Genomic DNA, 12,878 nt, shown 5'->3' with positions numbered 1-12,878 from the left:
GGATCCAGCTCTCCAGCAACTTTGTATGCGTTTAGCGGTCGGTTATATATATTTATATATGAAAATCATTTATCACTTCAACAAATACATTAGATAAAAGTCTCGTCCGTCAACAATCCAGAATCCCAAACATGTTAGTAATCACCAAGCCTGCACCTTCACGCCGTACGGCGCCATGTTGCAGACCCTGCCGACGTCGCCATCCCTCCGGCCCTCCACCACATCGACCAACGCCTCGCCGCCGACGGCCGGATCGCCCGCACCCATCTTCCTCATGGCTCCGGGGTCGCCCTCGCCAATGTCGGTGGCGAAAAACCCCGGAGCCACCGCCCAGACCTTGACGCCGTCGTCCCTGAGCATCCGCGCCCACTCGAGCATCACCATGTTGAGACCGGCCTTGGACGCGCGGTACGAAACCGTGCCGGCCGGCTTGGGCACGCCCGCGGGAGGGGCCCGGTAGGTAAAGTGGCAAGGGTCCGCGGCGTGCGCCAGCGAGGACACCCCGCTCGTGTTGAACACCACCCTGGGGTCGGGCGATTTGAGCAGCAGCGGGAGGAAGGTGCTGGTGGTGATGTGTGCGCCGGCGACGTTGACGTCCCACGACCGGTTGAAGGCCTCGCGCGTCGACATGTTGCCGCGTTCAATCTGCTGATCGAGCATGACGCCTGAGCCATCAGCCATGTAGTTGCTAGTTAGCATGGTGCACAGAACAAATGGTTGCTGTTGCTTCTTCTGGTTCTGGTTCTGGTTCTGGTTCTTGTGGCGCAACTCACCCGCATTGTTGATGAGCACATCGACCCTGTCAACCCTGCTCCGCACCGTCTCGTACGCCTCTTGTATGGACTCGTCGCTCTCCACATCATACTGCAGAGCCTCGACTGTGCTCTTGTCCGATGGCACCTCGCCCAGTGCCTTTTGCACTGCCTTTTGGCCCTTTGCCAAGTCGCGGCTCCCGAGGAATATGTGATACTTGTTGTCCGAGGCAAGAAATCTCTTGACCGCTTCGAATCCCAGGCCCTTGTTGGCGCCTGTGATTATGACGATTTTGTGACTAGTCGAAAGTGTCATTGTTGGTGTTTGATTTTGACTTTTTTTCAGGGGACTTTTGCTACGGGTTGAGTGGTTGATTGGGTTACGATTTGCGTCCAAGCAAGCTAGTCTTGTATTCGAACCACACTGTTGTGTTTCTTTTTATCTTGCTTCTCCTGCGCTCCGCCTCAGAACAAGCCGGCGACTCTAACTGTGAGCGCGAAACATAAAAACAAGTTCCCCGATCCCGATGAGTTGCCCGATGGACGGGGAACGTTTTCCGGGCTCCGGCTATACGGGACTTCAAGTGTGGCAAATGTGCTTGAATTTTGCTTACAAATAACATCAGCTAGAAAAAGTACAAATTCAAAGTTTCAAAGCATAGTCATACAAAATTGAATCTCGATTTTATGAATCAAAGTTCAAGATAAATAAATATCAATTCCGAATTCTACAAGGTGCATGTACACCGAATCGCCAGAGTTCTTATATTTGCATTCCACACTCTTCCGGATCCCAACCCAAATCGGGTAATTTTCCAATAATATGGTCAAGCATATCGACCGGTACATGGGACGACGACGACACAGGACGCGGTTGCCCAAGAGGCACGATTCAGCGGTAATTAACCTGTATTGGGTTTGGCAAACATGTCACGCAAAATCCGTCCAATATAAAATATCGGCAACCGTTTTAGCGCATCGTCTGCTGCCCTGCCAAACTGGTCTTGGCGGTGTTTATTAGTGGTTTGCTATGTCGAAAAAAAGCAAAAACCCAAAATCCGACAACGCGGACCGTCGTTGGACCCAAGTTATCGGTAATGTTTTTTTTATTCTCCCCTTTTTTCTTCGTTTCGGTAAAGGACGTCCGAAATACATAAAACCGGGAAATACGATAGTAGTAGTAGTAGTAGTATTATTTAACGCCGGGCTCGGCCCGGCTCATTAGCCGGCCGTTAGCAACCTCCCGAGGGGTATCTCGGCGCGCTTTCTATTTTCTCTATTTACACAGCGGAAAACAAGGGCATAGAAGCGAATCGAGCCTGACCGGGTTCGTGCCCGGTCCTGCTTACAGGTTTGTTCACTGACGCGACCCCGTGCCTTCAGGCGCACGGAGGATTCGTCTGACGGCAGTTGACGGCTCTTCATCGAGAGGGGCCTGTGTCCAAACAGCGGAGCTGTCGGTCGTTTGTAGCCATGGAGACGAAGTTCCCAACAAGTGTGGGCTCGACGGCACAGGCGGGTGGTTGTTGTCGATAGCCAGCCGGGTTATCCTTGCCACGGGTAAGCGGGGAGGAGGTGGAGGGAGCAGGATTCGAACCTACGTTACTCAAGTAACAGCCATGGCGCTTAACCACTGCGCCATTCCCCCCAATACGATATAAAGAGGTTGCGACGTAGTTTTAGAGTTTTAAGGTTATTCGAACCGTGGAGATGATCGGCGATCCCATAGACGAATAAATTAAACCGTAGGGTGGCAGATACAAATTGTTGGTGTTGCACAATTGATCCCAAGTGCGATCTTCACTGATATCCCAACAGAAGTTGTGGAAAGTGCTGTTACGAATTATATGATCGCTGCGATCATATCAATTAACTTGAGCATCGTAACTAGTCAACTGTAACTATTTACGTGATGGCATGAATGTTGCAGATTGTGCTACGTTCTCTGAGATCACGTGATATACACGTGATTTACCCACTTGCATGTCTGCCCATGAACGACCAAAAACTGCAAGAACTAAAGCATGGCAGTAAAACACCAGCATTGCAATTAAAATACCTAATAAAAAGGCCTGAAAACCAGCTACGCCCAAATTTGATATTTGCCTTCTTACATCACCTTGTCCAAACCTTGCATTCATCAAAACTCTTCATGCCAAACATCTTGCGTGAACCAACCTCGCTGTGTTTAATGCTGCCGCATGCGCGCTTCCTCATGTCCTCCTCAAACTGCCACACGGCTGCCCTGGAGGGACAGCCCCGGCTGTCCACCAAGACCTTTGCCAGGCCGGCGGCGTCGCAGATGGCCGTCTGCGCACCGACGCCACCGGCCGGGCTCATGGGATGGACCGCGTCGCCCATGGCCGTGACCATGGATGAGGAATCCCACGCGGGAACGTCGGGGACCGATGATATGATCCGGATCAGTGTCGTGTGCCGCCGGTCCTGCAGTTCCAGCACCGAACGAATGTCCGGGTGCCACTCCTCCGTGACGGCCAAACTGAGATTCGCGGCGTCGACCTTGTCGTTATCGGTCGCCTTGCCTTGACCATGCGGGCCGACAACCTGCGGGAACTGCAGACGCTTCTCCGGCCCGATGAGCGCCCAGTACAGGTAGTTATCCGGCAGCTCCTTGATCCGATCGCGGCTGTCTGGGGAGAAGCGGATGGGTTCCAGCAGGAGGGTGACGGTCGAATCGCCGATGAGGCACGATTGCAGCACCGGCGAATGGTCCGCGATGACCGTCATCCACCTCAGGCCCTTTGCGGGGAACCTAGCCAGCAGTTCCGGCGAGAGGGGCGTCTTGCCGTAGATGCATACCGCCCCCGTCTCTACCAGTAGCGACCTGGGGATGTGCGTCCGCCGGACGATCGAGTGCAGCCCGTCCGCGCCGACCAGGAAGCGTCCGCGAACCACGTCCCCGTTTTTGAAGCGCGCGACAACCACACCCGACTGGGCGTCGGCGTGGTACGACTCGAGATCCCTGCCGTAGACGATGCTGTCCTTGATCGACTCCATGAGCGTCTTGCGGAAAACGGTCCTGTCGACCGTGTGGAACGGATTCAGCCCCAGGTTGCCGCCCAGGCCGCCGCCACGCCTGCTCCTGGACACGGCGGCTGTGAAGGGGTCCAGGTTGGTCTCTCCCACGGACAGAATGGCGCACGACGCCAAAAAGGCCTCGTAGACTTGCGGCGATAGGATTTCTGCGAGGGCCAAGGCGGCTGGCCGCTGGAGCTTGAGCCGGTAGCCCTGTGGGCGAAAGTCGAAGGTCGAATCGCGCTCGTAGATCCGAAAGGGTACGTTGCCCTTGTGCAGCGCCTGGGCCAGACACAGGCCGCTTATGCCGGCGCCGATGATAAGGATCGGCTCCTCTGCGGTTGCAGGTTTGTGCTTTGTGGCGAAGCCGTTGATGCCTTTGCTGTGGCTCTTGAGCTGCTGCTGCTGGTCTTTTAGCTGGAGAGTCAGTAACCCCATGAGACTGTCGTCGGGCTGGCTCACGTGCGTGATCTGCATGCCAACCTGGTCGCACAGCGTTTCCCAATCCTCAAGCTCGCGTTCTCTGGCATTGAAAACTTGCATCATCATCAAATCACGAACGCGGAGCTGCTGTTCATGAGTAACCGAGGTCAACCCCGGCGGGGGCAGCACCGTGTCCATAATCACAATACGGGCTTGTGGGCGCTGCTCCAGCACGCGGCCCAGCTGTTGCAGGATAATTTTTGCGTCCTCGTCAGGCCAGTCGTGCATAATCATGCGCAAAAAATAAACGTCAGCGTCGGTCACGGGCTGTGTTTTAAAAAAGTCGTGCTCGGCGAACTCAATTTTCGACTTGATGCCTTGTTCGAGCTTTTTATCGTTCAACGCGCTTCTGGCGGCAGCGACGGTCTCGGGAAGGTCCTGGACGATGAATTCGAGGTGTGGAAAACTTTTCAGGACTCGCACGGCCAGGTCGCCGTGCGATCCTCCAACGTCGACGATCTTGGCGCCATTGGGCAGCGAGGCCCAATCGAAACCTTGGACGGCGTGGTCCATACTCCATAATCTTGAATGGCCAAGGCTGCGCATATAGTTGTGAAAAAGAGTGGCAAGCTGCGGGTCCTTGCGCATATGGTCAAAAAAAGGCAGCGGCGTGTCAAGGGCGAGGTTAAAGGCCGTCTGGTCCTTGCAATCCGTATTTCCCCAGCGGCGCGTGGCATCGGTGAATTTGTAGGCCACGGGCATGGAATACTCCATCATCCACTTGGCCCAGCTCACGAGACCGTCCTTGTTGAGCAAGCCCAGCGAAATGCGGTTGTGGGCCAAATGACCGGGTGACGGCTCTTCCAGAAAGCCGTTGGCCACGGCCATGCGTGCCACACCGCGGAGGGACTTTAGGGGCGTTTGGGTCTTGGCCGCAAGGTGAGCATAGGGGATGGGACTCCCGTCGGGGGGGATGTGCTGCAACACGTCAAGGCCTATGAGCCAGCGCACGCAGGCCAATTCCTGATACTGTGTGGGGTTGATGGGCCTCCCTGGTTAGCAGGCTGCCCAGCACGCCGGTGAAGCAACGTCGACTTACGCCATTTGCAAGGTGCTCGAGGTATCCGTCGGTATCGGTCGCGAGCTGAATCAGTTTGGTGGCCGCCTCGATGAGCTTTTTGCGCAAAGATTGAACCGTGGGTCTGGATGTGTCGTCCAAGAGCCCAAGACTTGGACGAGCCTCGCCAGGTGCATCACCGAGCTGCGTTTGCAGTTGACGAAGGAGCTCAGGGCCTTGCAGCGCAATCTCGTCAATGCAGGTCTTTAGGCGCTGTTGGTGATCCATTGGTAACACACAAGAGGCTATCCTACTTGCAATAAGTTAGTCGGTCGCGTGAGAGCTCCCTGTAGATGGACAAGGTCAACAGATGAATTATCGGCTGTTCAAGGCGGCTAGTTATGGCGGGTGCTTAGTCACTGTAACTGAAGCATGGAGGGGATTCTTGCGTCTAGGCCCAGATGCTCTGCGTTTCCCCGATCCGAACGAGGAGATTGCCGTAATGGCCGATTCTGTAAAAAAAAGGAAAAAAAAAGGCAAATATTGACTCGTTTGCCGATGGTTTTCTCGGGTTTGATAATGGCGGCGATTGGAACTGGGTTTCGGGTTAAACCGAGCCTTTGCGCGCACCATCTAGGATTGGGCGGGAAATACATAAATGGACCAGCAGCCGTCGTCTTTATTTACAAGTCGACTCGAAACATCAAGAGCTCAGCAAAATGGCTTACCCGGAGCAGACTTTTGCCCATGTTTTCGGCGATCAAAGCTACGATTTCCTGGGGCTGCTGCGCCGCCTCGGCCACGACAACAGCGACGCAGTCGTCTCTGAGTTTCTAGATGGGAGCGCCGTGGTGCTCAAGAAGGAGATATCTCGACTGCCGCCGGCCCAGCAGGCGCAATGCCCACGCTTTTCGGGCATCGCCGACTTGGCGTCGCGATATAGCGGCAGCAGCAGCACCACCCAGAACCCGGTCCTCTCACAGGCTCTGACCTGCATCGCCCAGCTGGGCCTGTTTATCCGTCTCCACGGCGTCGGTGGTCGTGTCTACCCCACCCCGCACACTTCATGCGTGTCCGGAGTGTGCACAGGGGCCTTGGCCGCTGCCGCTGTGAGCTGTTCGCAAAGCATCTCTACCCTCATCGAGCCGGCACTTCACGCCGTCGCTGTCGCAGCCAGGCTCGGAGCGGTGGCCTGGAACATTTCCGGCAGGATCCATAATACGGGGGAAGCAGGCGGTGGTTCTTGGTGCGGCTCGCCTGCCTCAGCTGCACACCATCCGTCCTGGTCCTACCTTGTCCACAGTCCTAGTGCTGAATCTCTCGAGAATGCTCTAAAGGCGTATGCCGCGGAGAGCATGCTCCCCATCACCTCGACCCCCTACATTTCCAGCATACTCGTAAGTCGACCCTTCAAGTTTCAACAAGGGACACCTTCCTGCTTCAATATGTCTAGACTCTAACGGAGCCAGGGACCCCACGAATTCGCCGTCTCGGGACCGCCCGGAATCGTCACCGGCTTCCTATCCTCTGCCTTCGCACAGGCGCTGGGACACATCAAGATGAAACCTCTCAACATCGGCGCCCCTTACCATTCGTCAGTCTTGTACAGTGAACAAGACGTGCAGCAAATCTTATCCGTCCTGCCCCGCACCGGTCTGCCTCGCAGCTCGATCCCCATCGTTCCCAGCCACGACCGAGGTGCCTCATCCGGCCCGCCGGCAACCCTCCGTCATGCCCTGGAAGAGGCGGTAAGAGACTGTCTGCAGCGTCGGGTAGCTCTTGGCGAGCTCCCCCAGCGACTGGTGGGCAGTTGTGCTGCAAGAAGTTTGTTTCCGAGGCAGCTGGTGGTCCAGCCGGTCGCATTCCAGGCCGCGGACAGCCTTGTGAGCTCGGTCAACTGCTTGCTGCCGGTGAACAACCTGGTTGCTGCCGCCGACAGGAGTCGACGAGGGCCGGCTTCAGAATTAGAACCTGCCGCGTCCAGTTCCAGTCCGAACCGAGGACTGACGGCCTCCAAGACCAAGACACCGATCGCCATTCTCTCCGCCTCGGGACGCTTTCCCGGCCGTGCCGACACCATGGACGCCTTTTGGGACCTCCTGGTGCGTGGGGTCGACACGCACGAGACGGTGCCGACCTGGCGCTGGGATGCGGCCACGCACGTCAGCGACGACCCGACGGGCAAGAAGAACGTCTCGGGCACCGGGTTCGGCTGCTGGCTGCACCAGGCGGCGCAGTTCGACACTGCCTTTTTCAACATGTCGCCGCGCGAGGCGGTGCAGACGGATCCCGCGCAGCGCCTGGCGCTGATGACGGCGGCCGAGGTGCTGGAGAAGGCCGGCATCGTGCCGAACCGGACCGGCTCGACGCAGAAGCACAGGGTCGGCGTGTGGTTCGGTGCCACCAGCAACGATTGGATGGAGACCAACAGCGCGCAAAACATCGACACGTACTTCATCCCCGGCGGCAACCGCGCCTTCATCCCCGGCCGCATCAACTACCACTTCAAGCTCAGCGGGCCCAGCTACACCATAGACACGGCCTGCAGCTCCAGCCTCGCCGCGCTGCAACTGGCCTGCAACGCGCTGTGGCGGAGAGAGGTCGACACGGCCGTCGTGGGAGGCACCAACGTGCTGACCAACCCCGACATGACGGCCGGCTTGTACCGCGGCCGCTTCCTCTCGCGCACCGGCAACTGCAAGACCTTTGACGACAGCGCCGACGGCTACTGTCGCGGCGAGGCCGTCGTCACCGTCATCCTCAAACGCCTCGAGGACGCCGTGGCCGACAAGGACCCCATAGAGGCCTGCATCCGGGGCATCGCCACCAACCAAAACGCCGAGGCCGAGTCCATCACCCGGCCCTACCCCGAGGCCCAGATGCAGCTCTTCGAAGCCCTGCTGGCCGAGACCAACACCGACCCGGCCGACATCAGCTACGTGGAGATGCACGGCACCGGCACCCAGATCGGCGACGTGGGCGAGACCATGTCGGTCGTCCAGACCCTCGCGCCTGCGGGCTCCAGAGCCGCCTCGAACCCCTTGTACATTGGCGCGGTCAAGTCCAACGTCGGACACGGCGAGGCGGCGGCTGGAGTCACCAGCCTGGCCAAGGTCCTGCTGATGATGAAGCACTCGATGATTCCGCCCCACGTGGGCATCCACACCAAGATCAACCACAGGCTGCCCGACCTGGCGTTGCACAACACGCACATAGCCACAAGGCCGACCATTTGGCCCAGGCCGCGGGGCGCAGTCCGCCGCGTTTTGCTCAACAACTTTTCCGCCGCCGGCGGGAACACGGCCATGATATTGGAAGACGCGCCACCATTGGCCGTCATGTCCGAGGCCCCGTTGTCCGAGGAGTCGGACCAACACCAACAACAGGGCCTGCGGAGGCACCACGTCGTCGCCCTATCCGCCAAGACGCCCGAGTCTCTTGTTTTCAACCTGCGCAACATGATAGGGTGGCTGGATCGCCACGTCCAGGACGCCACCAGCCACGACGGGAACCTGCTCGGCAAACTGTCGTATACCACCACCTCGCGCAGGATGCACCACCCCCACAGGATCGCAGTCGTGGCTGCCGGCCTAGGCTCGCTGAGGTCTGAACTACAGCGGCAGCTCGACCTGCGGACCAGCGGCGACGCCAGGATGGCGCCCCCTCCCCCTCCCCAGCGCGGAGCGATAGGGACAGGCGTCATCTTGACCTTTACCGGTCAGGGATCCTTCGAGCGGGGCCTGTGCGCCGACCTGTACGACAGCTGCGAGTTTTTGCGGACCGACGTGCAGCGGTGCGAGCACCTCGTCCGGGCAATGGGACTGCCTTCGATCCTCGCGGCGTTCCAAAGGCCAGGCGTGAATTCACTGGACGTCAGCAGCAGATTGCTGTCGCCCGTCGCGCTGCAGCTCTCGCACGTCTGCTACCAGATGGCGCTGTGCAACCTGTGGCGACACCTTGGGCTTGCCCCCAAGGCCGTTGTGGGCCACAGCCTCGGCGAGTACGCCGCCCTGTACGCGGCTGGCGTCCTGACCCAGGCCGACACCATATCCCTGGTCGCCGGCAGGGCCAGACTCATGGAGGAACTCCTCGAGTCCTCGACCGTGCCGCACGCCATGGTGGCCGTCATGGCTCCCGAGGCCAGCGTGACGGCCGCTTTGGGCGGTAGTAATCTCGCCGCCACTCACGGCGTCTCTGTATGCTGCCGCAACAGCGCCAACAACGTCGTGCTCGGCGGGCCCACGGCCAGCGTCGTCAAGGTCAAAGCCCTGCTCGAGTTCCAGGGCCACAGGTGCCGCCTGCTCGACGTGGATATGGCCTTCCACACAGCGCAGGTCGACCCGATCCTCGACGCGTTCCTCAAGGTCTCGTCAAGGACGCGCCTCTGCGACCCAAAGATACCCTACATCTCCTCGACTCTGGCAAAGGTGGTCCGCAACGCCTCGGACTTTGGCAGCGACTACTTTTCGCGTCACTGCAGGAAACCTGTGGACTTGCTCGGGGCCGTGATTGCGGCCAAGGCCGAGGGGCTCGTGGGTGAAAGGAGCATCGCGGTTGAGATTGGTCCCGCGCCCGTTGTCTGTCGCATGGTCAAGGAGGTCATTGGCGCGCAGATGCAGACATTTACATCGCTACACCGGCACTCTGAAACATGGGAGCTGCTGGGAAAGGCCGCTGCTGGCATCCACGTGGCCGGGCTCCATCTGGACTGGGATAAATACCACGAGGACTTTCCCCAGTACCACCAGGTGCTGCAGCTGCCGACTTATGCCTGGACGCTCAAGGAGTACTGGATACCGTATGTGAACGACTGGAGTCTCCGCAAGGGAGAGCCTGCCGTGATAATGAGCCCCATCAGGTTCCCTTATTCGTCCGTCTACAAGGTGGTCAAGGACCTGGACCTGGACCACCTTGGGAGCGGCGGATCCGACGGCCTTGTCGTTGTCCATCTCGACCTCAACTCGGACGAGGTGCAGTCCATGGCCCAGGGACACAAGGTCTATGATGTGCCACTCTGCACTCCGGTAAGTTCTCACGGGTCTAGCTCATGCCAGGTCCGTGGCGTCGATAGCTAATGCTTGTTTGCCTTGCAGTCTGTGTATGCCGACGTCGCCTTCATGATAGGCGACTACGTCAGCCGAGTGACCGGCGCTCCCCAACAGCCTGTCCTGATCAGCATCGACGATATGCGCATCCATAGCGCCCTCGTCGTCAACAAAAATCTTGGCAAGAAGCAAATCCTGCGCAGCGAGGCCAGGTTCGACAAGGAGACCAATAGCATATCGTGTACATTTACCAGTTTAGATGTGGGTTGCTGTCCATCCAAGAGTTGAAAAGAACGGCAAGACAATGCTGACCTCTGACCAAACCTTCCCAGAGCATACACCGCGCCGTCGAGCACTACGCCAGCTGCAAGATTCATTTCTCTCCCGCCGGCGCGCTCGGGGCCGACGCCGCGCTCGATGAGGCGTCTTCCAACGCCCTCCGGTGCCTCAAGGAGCTGCGATCGGGCGTGGGGCAGGGCGAAAACACGTACCGTTTCAGCAGCAGCATGATCTACAAGATGATTGCGCGGCTGGCAGAATTCGACCCAAAGTACCGCGGCCTCTCCGAAGTCACGTTGAACAACGATACGCTCGAGGCCGCCGGCAAGATCTCCTTCAAGGGGCTGGCTGCCGACAAGGACGGCGGGGATGACTACTGGTTTTCCAGCCCGTCACGCCTGGATGCCATCTCACAGCTCGCTGGGTTTGTCATGAACGGCAACGAGGGCGTCGACCTTGACAAGGACATCTTTGTCAACCATGGCTGGAATTCCATGAAGCTCCTCGGCCACAAGCTGCATGCGGACAGGGACTACTACTCTTACGTGCAAATGCACGAGGGCGAGAACAAGATTTGGACAGGCACCATATACGTGTTTGACGAGGAATACAGCCTCGTCTGCCTGGTGCGAGGCGTGGAGCTGCAAGGTGTGCCCAAGCGCCTGATGCAGTACATTGTCAAGTCGGCCAACAAAAACATGTCTGCCGGCGTCGAGTCGGCGACCAGCCAGTCCATGGATCAGACCGCGTTTCTCAGAGCGCCGGCGACCAAGCCCCAAGCAAAGGCCGTGGTCCGCCGGGAATCATCCCCTGCAGCAGCTGCTGCTGCTGATGAGGCGCCGCTGATTGCGAATTCCAGGCAGGACAACGACGGCGACAGGGTTTGGCAGGCCGTCCTGGGCATAATATCCGAAGAGGTTGGCATTGAAAGGGATCAGGTCTCGGAAGACAGAACCCCCGCAGACCTGGGCATCGACTCTCTCCTTTGCCTCGTAATTTGCGGTCGCCTCCGGGACGAGCTAGACCTCGACCTGAACGAGAACCTTGTTTTGCAGGAGGGCGTTAGCCTCGCCGACGTGAAATTACATATTTGTAGGCCGAAATTCGACTTTTCCGACACAAGTAGCGTGGCGTGTCTCGACTCGGAGTCGGCGACAACATGCAACCCTGCTACGCCGAGCTCGGACTGGAGCCTGGATCGCGATGAGAAGATTGAGTGTACCAGCCTACAAGTTAGCCTCCAACAAGGTTCCGTCGAGCTCCTCGCGCCCGCCTGGTCGATATATCTCCAGGGCAGCAGGGGAAAATGCGACCGAACCCTTTTCCTGTTCCCCGACGGATGCGGCGCTGCAACTTCCTACATGAATCTGCCCACGCTTGGCCAGAACACGGCTCTCGTGGCCTTCAACTCACAGTTTGTCAAGTGAGTCATGTCCTCCCTTCCCACACCGTCTTGACCGATCCGCGACTAACACGGGCCCCCTAGAAATCCATCCCGTATGTACGACTACACACTTGAACAGGTCCTGGACTCGTACATGGTCGGACTTCAGAGGTGCCAGCCAAGCGGCCCATACCACCTGGGCGGCTGGTCGGCGGGCGGCATCTTGGCCTTTGCCGTGGCGGCGCGGCTAATCTCGTCGGGTGAAGCAGTGGCCTCCCTGACGCTGATCGACTCCCCGCCGCCCATTGACGGGCTGGACTGCCTCCCAGACCGCTTCTACCAACACTGCGTCGACGTCAATATTTTCGCAAACGAAATGAGACGCGGCTTCGGGCCCGAGGACGACGGCAGCGCCGCAAAGCCCACCCGGCCCCTGCCCGAGTGGCTGATGCTGCATTTTCGGGCCTCGACTGAGCTGCTGAGCCAGTACCGTCCTATCCCGCTCCCCGCAGAACTGACGCGTGGGCTCAGGGTGAACATAATCTGGGCGGCCGAGTGCGCATTCGACGGCCTGCACTACCCGGGGCTCCCACCGGTGGCCCCCGGCGAGGTGGAAGTAGAGGGCCTGAAATTCCTGACCGAGAAGAGGACCGACCTCGGGCCTGGCAGGTGGGCCGAGCTATTTCCCGGCGTCGATATCAGGACCGGCGTCGTGCAGGGGGAGCACCACTTTAGCATGATGCGCGGCCGGGGTGCAAACAAGCTGACGCAGCTGGTGCGGGCTGGGCTGGATAATTTTGCGTCATAGGCCATGGTTGTTGGTGGGAGCTTGATCAAGCAGCCACTTCTATTAGTGATAAAATATGAATCATACCGTGATCTCAAAGAATCACGGGCTGGTC

The 12,878-nt window shown here is 58.5% G+C and overlaps 3 protein-coding genes and 1 pseudogene across 4 annotated transcripts; 1 reads left to right on the top strand and 3 right to left on the bottom strand.

Annotated features, from left to right (window-relative positions):
- Positions 1-141: 141 nt before the first annotated feature.
- MGG_00426 (short-chain dehydrogenase/reductase SDR) lies at positions 142-1,068 on the bottom strand (the record flags this gene model as incomplete). Its single annotated transcript, XM_003718598.1, has 2 exons — positions 142-665; positions 774-1,068. The coding sequence occupies 2 exons, from the start codon at positions 1,066-1,068 to the stop codon at positions 142-144; spliced, it is 819 nt and encodes a 272-aa protein (XP_003718646.1).
- Positions 1,069-2,328: 1,260 nt separating this feature from the next.
- On the bottom strand, positions 2,329-2,400 carry MGG_20241 (annotated as a pseudogene). Its single transcript has one exon. The product of its transcript is annotated as a tRNA-OTHER (tRNA).
- A 377-nt stretch (positions 2,401-2,777) lies between these two features.
- Positions 2,778-11,413, bottom strand: MGG_00427 (cercosporin toxin biosynthesis protein). Its single transcript, XM_003718597.1, has 2 exons — positions 5,311-11,413; positions 2,778-5,240 (listed from the first exon to the last, which is right to left on the bottom strand). The coding sequence occupies exons 1-2, from the start codon at positions 5,554-5,556 to the stop codon at positions 2,868-2,870; spliced, it is 2,619 nt and encodes an 872-aa protein (XP_003718645.1). The 5' UTR covers positions 5,557-11,413; the 3' UTR covers positions 2,778-2,867.
- MGG_00428 (conidial yellow pigment biosynthesis polyketide synthase) lies at positions 3,413-12,784 on the top strand (the record flags this gene model as incomplete). The annotated part of the gene is made up of 5 exons (XM_003718596.1): positions 3,413-6,665; positions 6,738-10,292; positions 10,362-10,574; positions 10,646-12,015; positions 12,079-12,784. The coding sequence occupies exons 1-5, from the start codon at positions 5,988-5,990 to the stop codon at positions 12,782-12,784; spliced, it is 6,522 nt and encodes a 2,173-aa protein (XP_003718644.1). The 5' UTR covers positions 3,413-5,987.
- Between the last annotated feature and the right edge of the window lie 94 nt (positions 12,785-12,878).

This window comes from Pyricularia oryzae, chromosome 5, assembly GCF_000002495.2.
Source record: "Pyricularia oryzae 70-15 chromosome 5, whole genome shotgun sequence".
NCBI lineage: Eukaryota > Fungi > Ascomycota > Sordariomycetes > Magnaporthales > Pyriculariaceae > Pyricularia > Pyricularia oryzae.
The sequence above is the reverse complement of the archived record's forward strand: the minus strand, read 5'-3'. Positions and strand labels throughout refer to the sequence as shown.